We start from the raw sequence: 19513 nt of genomic DNA, 5'->3' as shown, positions 1-19513 counted from the left end.
TTCCGGGACATCTGTGACTTCTGCAGTGGCCAGGGCAGCTGGCCCCAAGGCTACCTGAGCAGCTGGGGCAGCCCCGGGGCCAGCCATACCAGCCACTGCTGAAGCAGCCCCGGGGCCACTGGAGTAGTAACAGTCCCAGGGACGGCCCTGGAGTAGCAGTCCCAGAGCAGCAATGGTGCCCCTAGGGTTCCCCCCTCTGCCCCCACCCCGCCCAAGCCTCCCAGAGCAGCTAAGATTTGGTCAGAGGTATTTATAGTACAAGTCACGGGCAGTTATTGCCCATGACTTTTAGTAAAAATACTTATGACTAAATCTTAGCCTTAGTCATGATTGAGGGCTGCAATGGTACCTCCTTTGTCTGCTGATTTGATCATTAACCAATGGTTGAATTTTTTTTGCTTGTGACTGTTGGTGTGGATGTGGTAGCTGTGGGTGATGTCTTCGTTGTCAAAATTTCTTGAGGTGGAGTCGGTGAATGAATGCTTCTAGTTCTACATGTTAGGATGGTTTAAGGTTCTGTGACATGGCAGATGTTCAGTCCCTTGGAGAGTACAGATAATTCAGTTCCCAGTGAGGGTTGCCTTGTTAGGTTGATGACGTTGGGGTGTCGTGTAGTGTCCATGTGGATGGGTCCTGATGTCATGGTTTCTCCCAGAAGTTAACCTTGACAATAACAACCACCAACATGTTAATCTGTGGAATCTGTGCTGTGGGGTTGGTCTAATTTTTTGTTGTTTTTCAATGTTCTATAGACAGATCCTCAGAGAAGCTTCACTGTTTAACGTGGAAATATTTAGCAACATGTTTATAATCACTGTGGGTATGATTTCTTATTTGCCTTTTGATGATGCAGTTGGGTTTATATTTCTAGTCATTCATTGTGCTTAGCTCAGTGAGAGAAGTACCATGACTAGGCAGAGAAAACATCTGCCAAAATCCACATTCTTCGAGTGCTGGTTCTCATGCACCCGAGTCGAACAAGTAGTGTCCACTGGCCCACACATGCTCCAGACCAATGGTGTAGGAGGCAGTACGGGCCAGCAGCTCTCCAGTTCCTTCTTACCGCCATGTGGGCTGAGTCGGAAACCCAGTGTCCACAGATTTCTCCAGCTTTTCTCTTTGATCTCCTGTAAATAGCTATTGATAATAGTTTTATATTTTTTATATTAACATAGTTAGAATTTTATAGTATAAGTGGGCTTTAAAGAGCAGATGTGAGGCCTGTGTTCACAACAGCGCCTAACTCAGACACTGTGTCCATACACCAGCCTTGCATTTCTCTTTCTTAAGCTACCCCGCATAGGGTCAGGCTCAGACCTCGTCTGGGCAGGTGCCAGTCTGTTGTTTCTGTGTAAGTGACTGCAGCCTGGGAAAGAGACTGTCAGGTGATGCTCAGTGGAAACAAGATCAGCTTGCTTTGTTCATCTTAATGAAACCTGAGCTACTTGGTAAGACATGAGACTCTGAAAGCTATGCAAGAGCAGGGAGTACTCTAGCAAAGGGTAACCTCAAATATGTTTTTGCTGGTTGTCCAGGATCTTTGCTTGAATGCTGCCCCCTTCTGGCATTTTTGGACATTGCACTTATTTGAAATAGTTATCTTTATCTTGACCTCGTGTGACTCATGTGGTGAGGGTTGTGGGTGTTCCCCCTTTCCTTCTCTGTTTGACTAGTCTGTCTTTGATTGGAAACTTTTCTAGACAGACATTGTGGCTTACTCTGATTTTTGTAAAACAGCATGTACATTGCTGGAAACCTCTTCAAGCCAAAGGGTGCAGCAGCACCCCTAATTCCAGCACCCATGGATAGCTGTGACTGAGGGGTGCCAACTCCATGTAACCAGCCAGCCTTTATGGGCACCCCAACAAACACTCTGCAGGCCATCAGTCATCTGTAAACCACAATTTGAGAACAATTGCAGCTGACTGGTTCGCGTTACCGAACCTTTTAAACAGCGTATGATGACAAATCCAGAGCTCACTAGGACTTGGGTGCGCATCATGATCATTCGGTATAGATCTCAGAATGCACTGGCCCCTACTAACTGAGTAAAGGAGAATCTCTGTTAGCAGCTAACAGATTTAAAGCATGCTGCTGGGCAGATTCAGTTCCATCTATGAAGGGCGATAGTCATTACACGTACTACCCATAGCCAGTTCGTTCCAGTGATGTGACATGATTCTCACTGAATACATTTTATGAAGTCTTGTAATATTTTTTTCAGTCATGGTGCTTTGTTGTCTCTTCAACCTTTTAATTATCTCTTGTAGGTATTTTGATTTATTTGTTGTGTTGTTACTGCAGCATCATGTGTGGCTCACTGAAAGAGGGCTTTATAAACATTTGATACTTTATTAATACACTTTTTCACTGCTTCTTCCCTAGCTGGCGCCAGAAAACACTCTGATGTCCTTCCAAAAAGCAATGGAGCAGAAAACATACGGAGTGCAAGCTGACGTCGTGATAAGGCAAGTCTGTGTCACTGCTTGCTTCAAGTGCAATGATTTTCTTTAGTGACCAGTCCAACCCAAATCCCTAGATCTGCTTTGTTTTGGTTCCAGATCTGAATTTTGCCACTTAAGTTTTCCACTGCAGTATCTGTAACATCCTCTGAGAAAGGCCTCTTGGAGAATGTGCGTGTATCTTCTCATATGCTGCTATTTATAAAGTATGTATGTTAGTCATTTGGCTGGCACAATGATTAAAAATTAAATTATAACGGAAACCAGACTTTCTACTAATCTTCATATTAAGGGCCAAAATTCACGACAGGGTGCCATCTTGTTGATATTTTGCTTTATTATGATGAAATAAAATAACATGGGGCTGGTTTGCCTTAGTCTGGCTGCCTTCTCCAAAGGAGTACAGTGAAACCTGCTTGTAAAGAGGTTGGCTATAGTGAAGTTCTGTTGGCAGGGAAGGAGAATGAAAGTCCTAAATTTTTTCATTGCATTGTTCAAGTGCCACCTGAGTTAAAACGGCCATGGGAATTTACCAGCCCAGACACAAAATCTCTTTGCTTTCCCTTACCATAATGCTAAAGATGAAGAAAATTTAATTAGACTTTTATCTGCTTGTTTCCCCATCTTCCCTCCTTCCCCTCCCCCCCCGCCCCCCCAAAAATCAGTTCTCCTCTGTAGAACTTGGCAAGGCTGAGTTAGGGGGAATCTTTGAAAGCGTGGAGTTAGTCTCACATAAATGTCTAAGAGAGGAATTTAACATAAGAACGGCCGTACCGGGTCAGACCAAAGGTCCATCTAGCCCAGTATCCTGTCTACCAACAGTGACCAATGCCAGGTGCCCCAGAGAGAGCGGACCTAACAGGCAATGATCAAATGATATCTCTCCTGCCATCCATCTCCACCCTCTGGCAAACAGAGTCTAGTGACACCATTCCTTACCCATCCTGGCTAATAGTAGACTTAACCACCATGAATTTATCTAGTTCTCTTTTAAACGCTGTTATGGTCCTAGCCTTCACAACTCCTCAGGTTCTGCATTTAATTTCCTCAGACCTCCTAGATCTCTTAAATATAAATATTTGATGCATGTTTTCTTCATAGACATACAACGTGTGCACATTTGCAAACAGCAGATTCGACATCATCTGTACAACAAACTTCCACTGTTGTTTGCTCCTACTGAATGGGAGGCAAAACTTCAAAGGGACATTTTTAAGGGTGTTTGTGTGACTGCTATTATGCTAGCACTTGGCAGCAGCAGTCAGGCTCAGAGCGCCATGGTAGAACCACTGTGTATAAACACAGAGTAGAAGGATACTCCTTGCCCGAGGAGCTAATTTAAGGCCCGGTGCAGGATTGTGTGTAATAAAGAATACGCAGCAGCAAGTGAGGGAGGCGAGTTATATGTAAGGTTAGATGGGATATTTATTTTGAATTAGAAGATGCAAGTCACAGACACACATCTGAAGTTCCTGTTGCTTGTCTTTGAACATGCACTTTTGGACCAAATTGAAGTTTGTTCAGTGGAATATATAAAAAAGGAGAGTATCACAGTGTTGAAGAACTGGTTAATGTTATTCAACTGACTTCTCCTCAATCTGCACGCAACAAAAATGGATGAAGTGGAATAGATTAATGGGGCACAGGGAAAAAAAAAAAAGAAATGAGAGAGGAGAATAGAGGAAAGGCAAAATGGGGAAGGGATAGCAAGAGGGCTCACTAGCATGTGAGATGTGGATGCATAGCAAACCACATTCAGAAAAGGCATTCCTTTTAGTACCTTCCCAGGGCTGTAAGCACACGTGCCAGGCTGAATCCTGGAGAGGATGCTTTCTATTTCCGTTGTTAGGTTAGATGCTAAATCTGATTCTTGTTCTTTGCATGGGGGAGGATGTGAGTTCTCCTGATTTCATTGTGCTACGCTGAAAGTCAGTGACCCTCTCTTGCTTATCTAATAGTAACACTGCATTTGCATATAGTGTGGATCAGATTCATATCTGATGCTAAGAAATAGCTTGAAATTAACCCACAAGAGAGACACATAATTGGTATTAAAAAAAAAATAACAACAAAAAAACCCCCACCTCTTTGGTGAGTTATTCTATCTGAAAGGCGTTTCTGCGATAAAAGATAGGCTTGTGGGTTATGGAGTTTGAACATCAGGGCTTCTCTTTTGCAATCACTGTCTGACAGCAAACAGATTTAAACCCTAGTGGAAGTTCCGGTCCGCTGTAGCGGGAGGTCATTTTGCAGTGTTGAAGGACAAATCAGGGTTGATAGTGGCGTAATCCCTTTAGAATCATTCAAAAGGGAAGTTGTTAACTGTTGCAAAGAGAATATTATTGGAAGCAAAATAATCGCTTGTGTGTCGGGGATGATCCTGGTTGCTTTGTGTAGCTAGTCTAACAGAGTCAGCTGACCTTGCGGAATTGTGGAGTTGACAGTATCACTTAAGCACCCTGAGCCTGGACCACATCATGCTGCTGAAATGGCAGTCCTGTGTTTCAGCTGCTGAGCTGTCTACTGCCCCCTGCAGTCTACTGCCTCATCTGCACTTCAACTGAAAAGCTTTTGTCTCCCCTGCCTCCGTGGGAATGTGGAGTCTGCATGTTTCCTTGACATCATGTCCCCCTTGATTCATGAAATGCATCATGCAGGGTCTTTATAAAGTCAGGGCTTCACTGTACATGCAGTGCCTGTCTTACTTGTGCATGTTTGTACGGTACCATTTAGCCCAGGCGTTCCAAGTGACAATACACCTGGATGGGGCCAGAGAGGGGATTAGAAAGGGGAGGGAACGTTAAAGGCCACACAGGGTTTCTGTACGGCACTATGGTGGTTAAAGTGTGTCTGAGTATGCTATGCTGAGAGATGTACTAAGTCGTAGGCACCTATCTACCTTAAACATTCAACACTCTTCATTCCATGTCTGCTCGGCCGTTTTAAACCATATGAAAGACCTTCAGATGTCGAGGCATGGTGTGCTTCTGGCCAGGACTGGTGCTGTGTCAGCGTGTTGCTTTCGGCAGAAAGGCTGTTTATATAATTTCTTGCTGGAAATAGAAAACAAGATTTGAGTGACATTTCAGATAAGGCCCTTCCGCAGGCAGTGGTGAAGCTGGGACTGCATTTGCTCTGTCAACTAAAGTAGGTCTTTTTACCGCTCCCAGCTCAAGACAGACTCCTTGGCAGACTCCCAATTAGATTCAAATAGGTTTTTACTGTTAACCCTGTCCGTATTCAAGATCTCCCTCTTGAGCCTCGCTACAGTGAGGATCTGTGCTTTGACACCCCTGGCCGTTTCCAAGGCTTCACCCCCTGCACGTCAGGCCAGCCGGTGACTGGAGAAGCATAGTAGCACCTCCCTGACGAACAGCTGCCCCAACCCATCTTCCCCACTGCGAAAATCATGTCTAGAGCCTTATTCTTTCTAAAGGGTTTGCTCTGAGATAGATTTCAAACTCCACAGCAAAGAATTCTCATCCACAGCTCTTCAACCTCTGTGGGATCTCTTTTTCTTTTAATGTTGCCACTCTTCTGTCATCTTCTTTGAAGTGTTTGTTAAACATCTGGATGGGGCCCACAGGCAGTACATAGATGCAGCTAGTTTACTTCAAGGGGCAAAATTCTGTTCATGGTATCTGCCCCCTCCTCTGCAGCTGCTTGTATGAATTAATATATTTTACTCTGAATCTAGCACACCTCTCTAGGTTAACCCATATCTTCAGAGGAAATGTGTGTGTGTGTGATTATGGTCAGAAAAGCATTTTAATAAAAATAACAACTTTTTAACTCAGCTAATCTGCTGCCTGGTCTGCCTTACAAGTCTATCTGGTTTTCCTGACCAAATTATGGACCTTTTAGCACTGCAGAGCCGGTACAGCTATGGACAGCAAGGGATCCTTTTCTGGCTTCCCACATCCCCAACAAAATTGTTCACTAAGTTCAGGTTTAAAGCCATGGTTAGTTCTCTTTTTGAAAAAGTTCATAATGTAATGAGAGACAGGGAGGTGTAATGTGACCCATAGGATTAAGAACCAGAGTGCTCATCCTAGCCCCAACACTATCTCCATCTATGGTCTGGGGCGAGTCTCCTAATCCTCTTCCTAGTTTTCCCACCTGTGAAATGGGAATACTGCTTCTGTACTTCACAGGAGCATTGTGAAGTTTAGCCATCTCATGTTTGGAGAGCTCTTTGTGGCCTAAATCCTTTATGCTACTGCCGAGTAGTACTAGTTGGACCATTTAGGGCAAGGTGAATCTCAAAGGGCTACTCTGGATTTCATGTTTGCCTTGGATGTTTATCAGAACTTTTTTGTGCAGTTGGGCTGGGAATCTCGTGAAGATTAGGCTCTCTTGTGAGGTCCCCCAGCATCTTCTGCTTCCGACTGGCTTGTAAATAACACAAGCACTGTGCCTCTTACGATATTTGTGTGCTTCCTACCCCAACCGAGTCCCGGAAGCGCAAAAGCAGGTCAAAATGAAAAACGAACCACCAAAAAGCACTGTAGCTAAACCCAAGTAACTGGATAACTCTTCTTCAGTAATTTTTGTCCTCCATTCCCACTGCACTGTTGCTGTCATTCGTTACTTGTGAGGTGATGTTTTCAAAAGTGCCTAGGTAACCCAGGATACTAAATACCATTTTCAAAAGTGACTTAAGCTATGTCTACACTGACGGTGGCATGTAGAGTACACACACTGCATGCCCCCCTGCATGGGTTTAAATAGCCGAGACAATGCTTATGCGAGTAGATTAGAGACATGGCAGAACCTTCTACAGGGCTGTCTACCCACCCAAGCCGCAGAGAAAGGCTCTGGCAATGGAGAGGCAGCTCCCTGCTGCTGGAACCTTCCCTCACTACATCGCCTGTGCCAGAGACTTTGCATTGCAATGTGTTCTACACGTACCCTACGCACAGTCACCCCCGGTACGGACGATGCCTCAGGCACTTAATAGTCTAAACCTATTGAAATTCTGTGGGACTTGAGGGTCCTACATGGGGAAATTGGGGTCCTAAGTAACTCAGGTGCTTTTGAAAATGTTATCTTTTGTCTAATTTTTAGGTTTACACTTTCAAGGCAGGCATTATTTGCTTTACACATATATAAAGGGCCTCCCATAATAAAACAAAATTAACAGGATTCATAATTAATTTTCAGTGGGTTTTGGGCCTCAAGAGAATGATTGAGTTTTCTGGCAATCACTCAGGTGGGGAGTTCTGTTCTTATCCAAGTTAGTTTACCAAATCCTAAGAGAAACTCTAAGTTAAGGGTGGAGCTGTGTAAACCTTGAAATGGATGGAAGCATCTGCAATGCATTTTAGAGATTTTTCTCCTGTGTGTGTAGCTTTGTAAATGAAGCAAGAACATTAAGGGCCCGCAAAATTACCTGAGATCTTGACCACATTTTAAACCTGGTCTGAAAAGCTGGAGAGAGGGTGGAGCAGACACCAACTGTTCTCTGATGTGGTGTACGTGCTAGTGAATAGCCACAGGTTAACGAAGATGCTTGTTTGCTTTGCAGCTATGATGGGGTGCCGTTCCTTATGCATGATAACACACTCAGGAGGACAACTAACGTGGAGGAAGTGTTTCCAGAGCTGGCTTACAAGCATTCTTACATGTTCAACTGGACTGACCTGGAGAGGCTTAATGCTGGAGAATGGTTCCTAAAGGTGCGTGCGATCATGTACTGAAGATTGGGTCCCTACCATCTGGGTGCAGGGAGAGAATGGGGGAGCTGTGTACCCTGTATCCAAAGTCAGGACATTGGATGAAAGTTCACACCACAGACCCTGTCAGGTGGATGAGATTGCTGCCATCCCCTCAGTAAAAGGGTTTAATGAAGGGTAAATGGACCAAGCCAGGCTTCCCCTATGCTGCTCTGTGAACCCCATTCAACTCTGCCCTCTGCTCACCATATGGCACCAGTAGCTTAGCTCTGCCATTCTGATTGTTTGTTTGGCACAGCATCATAGCCAGTTCCAGCCTGTCGATTGAAGGAATCTTCCAGAGGCCCCCACTGCGGTTCTGAAACGGAATGCCCAAGCGTTGGTCTGTGTTTGCACATCCTGAACCTCTGACTCATGTGCACAAACATTGAATTTTGTATTTGCATCTGCTGGGAGCTGGTGACCGGTTGATAGGGCAATGGATTAAGAGTAGAGAGACCTGGCTTCTAAAGCTGCTCAGCTGCTTGAGAACATGAGCAAGCCACTTACACTGTTTCTGAGTTCCCCTTTTTAGAGATGAAGAAAATAGGACATAAAAGTGTTGTTCTTTATTGTTACTGCCGTGAGTTCTCCTAGCCGGCCCTCCAGAGTTACTCCTCATCAGTCAAAATCTTCCTCCATCCTCATGTTAGGCAGAGGCAAAGAAGAGATGTGTTTATATTGAATCAGCTCCTTACAGAGAATATAGCACCTGTCCTTTCTTGCTGAAATACTCCTGATTGTGAGGCTCTGCTACAGCCCCTCGGAGATGAGAACTTATGGTTGTATCCTGCTTTCTCTCTGCACATCAGTGGGATGTTGCAAAAACCCTGTAGTGTTCTAATGTTTTTAAAATCTTTAATCCAATTTGCCAGTCCAACAGCAATATGCCTCTTCTTCTTTTTATTTCGCTTTTAATAACCCTTACCATGCCTCCTGTGTGTGGATTGACATGTAAATCATATGGTGGGGTGAATGGATTCTGAGCAGAAAAGGTCTCCATTTTTTATCAAATACCGTTTCTTCCCTTACAAAGCTCAGGGCTGATGGCAGATTCACTCTTGGCTGAGTGCAATAGAGATGACATGGACGTTTAATGGAAAGTGACACAGATTTAATGAATACATCGCAGCGCCTCTGCATTGTCAGATAAGGAACTTCTCTAGACTGCACAGCGTATTGGGGACTGGCAGCTCTGGATCCATCTGAAGTGACTTGTTGATAGTGGCATCTAGCATTTCCTCTGCCACAACATCTGTCCGGCAGTGTCACTATAGTGCTGCAACCGATTATGGACTCCCTTTGTAATTCTGTCTGTCCGGTTCATTGTCCTGCAGAGTAAATTCTCTTCGAATGTCATTGAGTTCCCAAACAAAACAACACCCAAATAACTTCCTGCTGCATGGGAAGAATGTCTAAAGCAGTGGTCCCCAAACTGTGGGGCTGCCCCCCCTGGGGGAGGCAGGGGGAGGAACATTATGGGGGCGTGCAGCAGGGCCTGAGCCAGCCCCGTCCCGCTTGGCCCCCTGCTCTGTCCCCCAGCCACAGTTCCCCTCAGCCCCTTGTTCCCACCCCAGCCGCAGCTCTACTTCTGCTCCTGCCCCAGCTCCTCCCCCATCCCCCTTTCTGCTCTTAGCTTCGCCTTCAACCCAACCTCTTCTGATGTGCCAACTGTGCAGTAATGGAGCGGGGAGGGCATAGACATATTCCATTACTGGTAAGGGAGTAGGGGTGGAACAGGAAGAGTTTGGGCACCACTGATCTAAAGGGTCAGCACTATCTCTTGTTCTTATCACCGAAGGGCTACTTTTTTTGTAGTGTTTCCCATGGTTGCCTTCTCGTTACTCTTTGTGGTTGGATAATAATGTTTAGATGGTCTTAAACCAAGGCATGGCACTTTTCATCCAAGGGTCCCACAGCACATTAGAAAGGATGTAAGTAGAGAAACACAATAATTCAACTAGATTGGATCAGATCACTGGTCTGTCTGGCCCCGGATCCTGTATCCAACAGTGGCCTGTACTGACGCCTTCAGAGGAAGGGGCAAGAAACCCTTCAGGAAGCTATGCTGTGATAACTTGCCCCAAGGGAAAACTTCCTCTTGATCCGTCATGGCGAGAGGCTGTTTTATTCTCTGAAACAGGAAGGTTTAAATCTCTTCCAAAATTGTTTTGGGTTTTCAATCCTTACTATAGTGGCCTCTTCAGTCCTAGCAGACAAAAGTAAAACAAGATTGTATGGCTGGAAATAAAGTGCAAATTTTTAAGTGAGCATAATTAACCTTTGGAATAACTTACCAAGACTTGTGGTGGATCCTCCATCACTGTGAATTTTTACATCAATTCTGGGAAATCTTACGGCCTTATTATACAGGAGTTCAGACTAGATAATCACAGTGGTCACTTCTGGCCACCAAATCTATGAATCTGTTATAACTCTGGATATTCTTTGTATTCATCCAGTCTTTTATAGAAGCATAGTAAACTCTTGACCTCTGTCATATCTTGTGGCAGTGAGTTCCATAGGCTAATTAATATTTTCTTCATCCGTTTTGAATTTTCCACTGTTCTGTTTCTGTATTATGAAATAGGCTGAATTAGATGTTCCCAGACTCTTCAGATGTATTTTCATGCTCTTGATTGTACTCCTAACCCATTTCCAACCCCCTTTTATTTATGCTATAGCCTTTGAGCTAGGATGACTAGAACTGCACACAGTACTCCTCATAAGTGCATGCAGCATATCCTCCAATGGGAAAACTGAGGGACAGGGAGGATTTGCCCAAAGTCGTTCAGCAAATCGGTGTCAGACTGAAAATAGAAGCCATCTCTCCTGGCACCTAGTTCAGTGCCTTGTTTGCCCACACTGCCTCCTGCTATGAAAGACTTTGCTTGACTGTTACTTATTGAGACTGAGACCTATCAGTAGAGCTGGGTGGGAAACTGTTTCCCACCCTGTGAAAATTTCTGAGAATTCAAATATGGTTCCCGTTCCAAGATGTAACTGAGGCCTCGTGAAATTTTTCATGAAAAACAAGAGTGTGAGGGGAAGAGAGAGAGAGAGATCACAGAATACCCAGCAGCCCAGGGACCAAGGGGCTCACCTGGGATGTGTGAGGCTGAGATTTGAGTCTGTCTGCCTGATTCACAGCAAGGACTTGGACTTGGGGCTCTCACCTTCCCAGGGAATGCCCCCAGTCACTGGGCTACGGGGCATTCTGAGGTCTGGGTTGCCTGTCTCTCTCTCTGACCAGCAATTCCATCCTGGACCTGAGAAACCTTTCCTGACTAAAGTTGAATTGAAACCGACCCTTTCCCAGGAAAGTCATCTGTTTCAATGAATCAGTATTTTCTGGCAAAAAACTGTTGTGTTGGAAAACACTTGGCCAACTTTCCCTAGCAGCTTGGTTAGTCACAAGGCAGATTTCAGGGGCAGCTGCCAGAGGTAACTTTATTGCCACCAAGACATGGGCGGAAAATGGGTCCTATCTGCCCTCTGTCACAGCAGGGACCCCAGTTACATGACAATAACTCTGACTCTTGTTTGTTTTCAGAGTGACCCCTTCTGGACTGCTGGCTCCCTCTCAGGTTCAGATTATCTGGAAGCTGCAAACCAATCAGTCTGTAAGCTGGCTGATATGTTGCAGATCGCCAAGAACAACATGTCAGTGATCTTGAACTTTCAGGACCTGCCTCGAGATCATCCGTACTACAGCACTTACGTCAACATTACCCTGCAGACCATACTGGAGTCAGGGATCCAGCAGCAGGCTGTAAGTCCTGCAGCGCTTTGGAGGGAGAGGCTCGTGGCCTGGCTCTTTCACGCTCCAAGGAAGAGCAGTTGCTTTAGTAACTGGAGAAATCAGGGTTCTAGGCAGAAAACTGGTTTCTGGCCAGTTTTCCTTCTCCTGATGTAGAAGCTTTTGACCTCCTCTGTGCTTAGATGTGGTGAAACCACGCTGCCCACTTCCCGATGATATTGTCCACCCTCTAACCCCCAATGGTGTGGGGCGTTTCGATCCCAGAAAGCCTCGCTCATCGTTCTCCTGCACTGCTCTCTTGCAATGTGGGTTCTGTTTGGGGCGCACCAGGATTTGGGCTGCCCCAGAGCACACAATCTGCCAGGGCTCTCCCAGGGAAATGAGGATGCAGACAGTACAGTACCAGGAGGCCTTGTCGCAGCTTGACCCCAAAGTTCTGTGAGGCTGGATGGTGCTAGGTCCTGCCATCGGGGGTGAAAGATGCAGAGATAATCTCAGATCTCTTCATGTGAGTGGCTGCGCTAACGTGCTTCCCTTTGTGCCCAGCAGCAGGACAAGTGAGACTCCTCTAGCACAAGACAGCTCCTTCCTGTGTGTCCAGCTAGTCCCCAGAGCCAGGTTTCAGTAGAAAAGCAAAGGGAAGCCTCCCTCTACAGCAAGCCCCCATCAGTTCCTGCCTCTTCCCACCTTTCAAGGAATTGTTGCCCATTTGCCCAGATAGTTCCCAAAATCTGGCACCTTGCAGGGTGGTGGTTTGGGTTTGGATGAGAAATCAGTGATGCAGAGTCAGGGTATCTTAGCGTGATCTGTTTATTTACAGAACATACTTGTGGTCCTGTCTCCCTGAACAGAAGTAGGAACAAACATGAACACAGGCAGCTCCTGTTGGCAGAAATCCCATGAAGCAGCTGTCCCTCTGCCTTTGCTTCTCTCCAGGGGTCCGGAGGGTCTTGCTTGCTTGCTTGCTTGCTTGCTTGCTTGCTCGCTCACTCCAGCTGCTTAACCTGCAGCCTTGTCCCAGCCCCTGGGAAACCCTGTTAGTGGCATGAGCCCCCAGCACCCGCTCTCTTCCTTTAAGCAATGATTCTTTCAGGGTGGGAGAAGCTGGAAGTGGCAGGAGCTACTGCAGAGCGAAGATTTCCATTCCCCAGGTTCAAACCCTTGGGGCATTGGGGCAACTCTTGAAATGTGACATCTGCTCAGCCCAGCCAAAATGGGAAACATCTGAGATTTCCCCTTCCTTCCCTTCTGATTTTAAATTGTTGAAAGTAGCTTACAGTCAAACGTGCTGATGTGCTAAGCAGCTGCACATCTTGTGACTGTGAAATATTTCAGACTTTCCAATTAGGTGAATAATACATATGTATGCAGAGAAAAATGGAAATGTTTAGCAATCACACTTATGAAATGATTAGCCTGGGGGAAGGATCCATTTTTAGCTCCCATCTGTCTTTCTAATGACTACCGTTTCCACCCGAGTTTCAATTAACCCTGAGGCCACATCACCAGATTTTTTATTTTTGTTTTTTTATTTATTTATTTTTGTGAGCCTGTTTGAATCTCAGTCAGCTTTCCTGGAGCTCATTTCACCACAAGGGGAATCGTGTTCTCCTCTTTGCAATTGTGTGGGCGAGTGAATGCAAAGAGGTGAGCAAAATAATTATTAAAATACAAGCCCTTGGCAGTGAGAACAAAATCCATTTTGATGCACTCTGCCTAGTTATATGAACTGAACTCCTTTGCTCCAGAATTCCAGCCTAGCTGGCTGAAAATGTGCATAACCTGCTTCAAACTGTTCTGGTGCATTATTAGGTGAGCATTGATTAGTTATTCATCATAGATTAGTAGAATTTAAGGCCAGAAGGGTCCAGTTTGATCATCTGATCTGACCTCCTGCATAACGCCAAAGGTTTTCATGCAGTAATTCCTGCATCGAGCCCAGACCTTGTAACTGAGGTAGAACCTGTCATTATAAATTGATTAAGCTAATGTGTGTACAGTGCTTTGAAATTGGAGTGGGAAGTGCTAAAAATTGCAAGGTTTGAACGGATTTAGTGCTGATGGAAGTGAAGACTGGATAACGCTAGTTTGAGCCGGGCATAATTTGGACAGTCGGTGGAAAGCTTTTCCTACCCAGCTCCGCCAGAGCCTGCTTGGTATCCTTTCCATGGATCCATCTTGTGCTGAACTGGATGTTTTTATGGGCGCAAAGTGCATCTTAGCATGAACCTTCCAATTCCTTATCCCTTGTGCTCTGGGTTAGGATTTAAACCCGTGTCTCTCGAGGTGAAAGTCTGGTGCCAAGGCCCCACAGTGCCAGCTAATCAGCCTCGCATTCAAAGTGCAGTCAAGTAAAGATGTGTGAGGCTTTAAGTCCCTTTAAGCTGATTATGGCATTAGTGCAAACTCTCTGGCTTGGCTGTCCTTCCCGCTTCTCTGTACTCCAAACTGCTCAGAGCCAGGATTCCTAACGCTTTCCCAGCTCCAAACAGGTTTCCGTCTTTGCAAATCATCTCTTTCATCAGAATGACTCAATTTATTGACTCTCTCTCTGTATCTCCAGGTGATGTGGCTGCCCAACACAGAGCGGCAGCTGGTGAGGCAAATTGCGCCAGGTTTCCAGCAGACTTCTGACATCAAAGCAGATGTGGAGCGCTTGAGAGACAAAGGCATCAAACAGCTGAACCTGCGGTACACTAAGGTCACCAGTGAGGACATCAGGTGCGGGCCTCAGCTTTCACTGGTGTGAATTTGCACTTGCTCTGTGCGTGTGCTGTAGTGTGATCAGATGTCCCAATTTTGTGGGGACAGTCCCGATATTTGGGGCTTTCCTATACAAGCTCCTATTACCTCCCCCATCCTCTGTCCAATTTTTCACACTTGCTGTCTGGTCACCCTAGTGTGCTGTGTACATTTTGCAAAGCCAAAGTATATAGCCGCTCCCTCGCCCCTTCCCATGGAGGCTTGCTGTGCTCTCAACCTGTGGTCAAACCAGGAACCGAGACCCGGGGCTCAACCCACAGATTCTGGTGATCACCGTGGTCCTTTATGGCCCTGAAATCTGCAGGTCGTTGGCCTACTGGTTTCCAGGCAGCTGCTGTCCTTCCGCAACAAAGAACTGCTCCCACTTAACTGGCATATCGCTGGCTGTCCAGCGGGAGCTTCACTGTCTGGTGGGGGAGCGTCTATAGTGGCAACGTCACTTCAATCAAGGACAGACCCCATTTTCCCCTTTAATGGGCCCATCGTATCTGCTGGTCCATAGGAGACAGCAGGAAATGCCCCCTCAGCTACAGGTCCTGGGAGTGGAAGACCAAGTGAGGTAAAGAGACTGCAGAATGTTGTGACGTCCTTCTCATCTGCTCCGTAGGTTCCTGTTGAGTGAGAAACCTGCACTCAGCTAGGTTCACCTGCCCTACTGGCAGGCAGGAGTGAAAGACGCACAGGCCTCCTTTTCTCACCAGACAGTTCCTTGGCATCACATGACAATGTGCATGCAGCAGTACCCTGTTGCCGCTTGATGATGGGAGGGCCTTAGTGTCTCCTACCAGAGCCCCCTGGAATTTGTCAGCCCTGTTTTCACAGCTACCTCAGGCAAAGGAGAGCAAGACATAGGCCAGGCTGAAAGTACAAGCAAAGCAGTTAATGGAATTGTGATTTCTTGTGAATAATTTCCTGAGTAACACATGAATCAATGGGTCACCGAGCGAACTGAGGCTGAGCTTCCATCAAGGGAAAGAGGCAAAAGGAGGCTCCGTTCTGAGCGAGATGCTGAGAACTTCGCACAGTGACATGCAGATGCAGAGCAGACTCTCAAGCCATAAACCTGTCACAGTTCTCTTCCGATGTTCCATAGCACTGGTTCGTGCTGCAATTTTGTCCGAGTGGGGCACAGAGGGGCACTGGCAAGCAGGGCCATAGCTGAAACAGAACTCATGCCACTAGGCCACACTGCCTAGGGGTAGAGACTGGAACTCAGGAGACACAGGCTTTGTTCCCCTGTGTGCCACTGGTCTGCTGTCTGTCTTTGGGCAAGTCATGTCACCTGTTTGTGCCTCAGTTTCCCTATCTGTAAAATGGAGCTAGTGATCCTGACCGCCTTTGTAAAGTGCTTTGAGATCTATGATGAAAAGTGCTGTATAAGAGTTAGTCAGTATTAGTGTATATAGAAGCATCCTCTCTCTCTCCCCCACCCCACCACAAAACCAGTTATTGTCTTGAAGACTTTTGTCAGTCACGAGACAATGGACTCAACCCTTGCAGTGCTGAAGGGCTGAAGACTCAGATGAAGCTCCTCCTCAGTCTCTCCCCTTTTACTCCAACCTGCTCTTCCACCCCTTGACCCTGGCCATTGGTAATCTAGCCAGCCCACTGCAGGAAACCTGCCTCAGTCCCCAGACCAAGTGTCCTCAGCAGAGCCACCTAGGAATTGTCCTTTCTGGGCAGTTTTCAGGTATTATCTTCTGGGAGCTGGCCAGTTTAGAAGGATTTACAGGATTAATGTCCTGAGGGAGCAGTGAGGCAGCTGAGCCGGGCCTTTAAAGACTTCTCAACAGAATCCCTCTCTCCTGCTGTGTATTAGGGAATAAAAGGTATTACATTATTGCTTCTGCATTAAGGCTTTGCTGCTAGCACCTAGTGGTTGTGAAAGAGGTTTCTTGATAAAAGTTTTATGACCTGCTAATTATCAGCATGGTAAAGGGAATACAACCTGGGATGCCTTGTGTTAAAATGTTCTCCTCTAGGACAGGCATCCCTTGCTGGTGTGGAGACCTTGATCTCACAGTGCTGAGACATTTTGATGGTGTTGCTGGTAGGGGTGCTGGAACAATTTGTATAGTGGAGGGGGGGTTATGATGGAAATCATGTGTTTGGTGTTTGTTTTTACTACTCCAAGCCGAGGCGGGGATGGTGGTGCAGCAGCGCCCCTGGTTCCAGCACTGCTGGTTGTATGGATATATCAAAGATCTTTCCTGATACCTTTTTAGTTATTTACAGTGAGAACCTAAGACATGGGCCAGTCCGATTCAAACTGGGACCATTGTGTGAAAATCTAGACCAAGGACAACCCTGGATCTGACTCCTTGGACAGTAAAGTGGGTTCTTCTTCGAGTGCTTGCTCATATCCATTCCAGTAGGTGTACGCGCCGCGCGTGCACGTTCGTCGGAGAACTTTTACCCTAGCAACTCCAGCGGGCCGGCAGGCCGCCCCCTAGAGTGGCGCCGCCATGGCGGGTGATATATACCCCTGCTGGCCCGCCCGACATCCTCAGATTTCTTCTTACCTGCCGTCGGCTCATTGAACTGGGGAGCGCTGGCATACGCTGACCTCTCACGTCCCTAGCGTTCTCCTTTGTTCGTTATAGTTGACAAGTTTATGTCGTTTATTTAGTATTATATTAGTTGCGTTATAGTTTATAAAGTGTTTGATTAATAGTTAGCGGGTTCGGGGCCTAGCCCTCTCGAACCGCCCAGGCCCGCGCACCGGCGCCGGGCGGAATGTCTGGTTCGCCGGCGATTCAAACGTGCTCGGCTTGTAAAAAGCCTGATGCCCACCAGTCTCCCCACGACGCCTGCCTAAAGTGCCTGGGCGGAATCTCAACACATCCCAAGAAAGTGGCCGCATTTGCAAAGCTCCCACCCTGCCGCCGCGTTACAAAAAGGAAGAGACCGAATCCGCCTCACGGACGCTTCTTATGGAAGCGCCCTTCACACCCGCGCCGTCGGCACCGTGAGAGCGGCTCCCAGGCACCGGACCTCCGGCACCGCGAAAGCGCAGCGCACCGCCTCTCCCGGCACGCTCCTAGAAAAGAGTCCTCCTCGCCCTCGGTTGCCCCGCCTAAAGCAGCCCCGGAAGGAGCACCCGATGCGACGCCGCCGCTGCCGGCCACGCCCCGGCTTCGTTGTACTCGCCGGTGCAAGTCCGTTCACGAGTCCGATCCTTAGCTCCCCGCTCAAGATCTGGGCAGTTGAGCTCGTAGTCCCCGTCTACGCCCCGAGAACCATTCTCGTCGCAAGAGGACCTAATCGCCCTGGACGGATGCCCCGGCCCTGCCCCAACCGCCCGGCACTGGGCCGGTGCAGTTGTACTTTCTAAGGGCAAGCTCGAACACGCCCGAGAAGCAACGTCCCGCGGATTCTCCGCCGGTCCGGCCAACGACCGATCTCGGCTTCCCCCACGCACGCACCATTCATGGCAGCACCCTTCTTGAATGCTCGCAGGTCACGGCACACCACTAATCTTATACCAGTCCGGTCCAGAGGGAACGGTCTGGCTTCGACGGCGCCGCTCGCAGTCCCGGCACCGCTCTCCCCAGCGGCACCATTCGCACTCGCGGTGCCCATCATCTTCGACGTCGGTCCGGTACTCACTTCCGCACCAGTTTTCCGCGTCCCCATCCGCTACCGCACCGTGTGACTCGAGAAGTCAGGTAACGGGCATCGAAGGTCCCACGATCCGGACGACCTCCCGCAACCCGCGCTTGTGGCAGGTCCCGGTCCAGATCTCGGTCACCGGCATGACTCACGCACCGCTCCCCAGACACCCGAGGGCCGTCTGACGTCGGAGGGCGCTGATTCGCACTTACTCGCGTGTTCCGCCTCCCCGTGCCCTTCTTTGACACGGGTCAGTCTCTTTCCAGGACACATAGCGTCGTACAACTGGATGTGACCAGGTCGGCCCGGCCTCTTTCCCTGAGGGTCCCAGAACCAATGGCCCCGCAGCAGTGGGCTTCTGGACGCCCTGGGCATAACCAACAAGGCCCAAGGGGTCACATGCAATTCCTCACACGCCGTGGTCCGAGTCTCCATTACAGAGCGCGCTCTCCATGCCCACAGGAGGCAGCACGTTTTCTATCTCTCGCCCCACGCCGCATCCCCTCGACAGAGGAACGGTCTCACCTACCCGCCCGAACCGAGTCCCCTGCAGGGCCAGAGACAGCAGTCCCACTCTGACCGCCACCCTGCCCCACTTCTGCAACGGTGTCTCCTCGTCATCCTCGCCGGACTGAAGCAGTGGCGGGAAGGATAGCCCGACGACCCACCGTCCCACCCCATGGACCTTAGGCTCACTCCAGGACCTCCTCAGACGCGTTGCGCTAAAAACATGAGCATCCAAGCCGAGGAGTCTCTTCGAGTTGCCGACCCGGTCCGTCCGATAGCTTCCGGCGGATGCGCCCACTCGCTGCGCCCTGCCCTTCATAACAACCATACAGCGAACGCCACTACCATCTGGCATTCTCCGGCCCCATCCCCCAGCTGCTCGGGGGGTGTGACGGCAAGTAAAGGTTCCCTCGAAGGGATAGAGTATCTATAATGTCATTCCGCCCCATGTTCCTCGTCGTACAATCGTTAAACGAGAAGGGAGCCGACCATGACAAGAAGCTCCGGCTGCCGAAGTCTCGGAGGCGCGGGGTCTGGACCTGCTTCGGCCGTAAGGTCTTATTTCGAGCGCCGGAGCCCGTTGCAGCTGCGGGGTCAAACCAACAGCAAGCCTTATCAGCCGCTACCCATACATAATACCTGGGAGGCGCTGTAAACTTTAGGGAGACTTCTCTCCCACAAGCGAGCGCCTCGGC

At 48.1% G+C, this 19513-nt stretch overlaps 1 protein-coding gene across 4 annotated transcripts in view; it reads left to right on the top strand.

The window, feature by feature from the left end:
* The window catches only part of GDPD5 (glycerophosphodiester phosphodiesterase domain containing 5), a 358488-nt gene that overhangs the window by 308751 nt on the left and 30224 nt on the right, over positions 1 to 19513 (top strand). For all 4 annotated transcript variants that reach the window (XM_032796412.2, XM_075061812.1, XM_075061813.1 and 1 more), the window contains 4 exons: positions 2386 to 2468; positions 7990 to 8140; positions 11730 to 11948; positions 14500 to 14657. In XM_032796412.2, the coding sequence (XP_032652303.1) occupies positions 2386 to 2468; positions 7990 to 8140; positions 11730 to 11948; positions 14500 to 14657 (611 nt within the window). The remainder of the gene's footprint in view (positions 1 to 2385; positions 2469 to 7989; positions 8141 to 11729; positions 11949 to 14499; positions 14658 to 19513) is intronic.

Source organism: Chelonoidis abingdonii, chromosome 1 (assembly GCF_003597395.2).
Source record: "Chelonoidis abingdonii isolate Lonesome George chromosome 1, CheloAbing_2.0, whole genome shotgun sequence".
Classification (NCBI taxonomy): domain Eukaryota; kingdom Metazoa; phylum Chordata; order Testudines; family Testudinidae; genus Chelonoidis; species Chelonoidis abingdonii.
The sequence above is the reverse complement of the archived record's forward strand: the minus strand, read 5'-3'. Positions and strand labels throughout refer to the sequence as shown.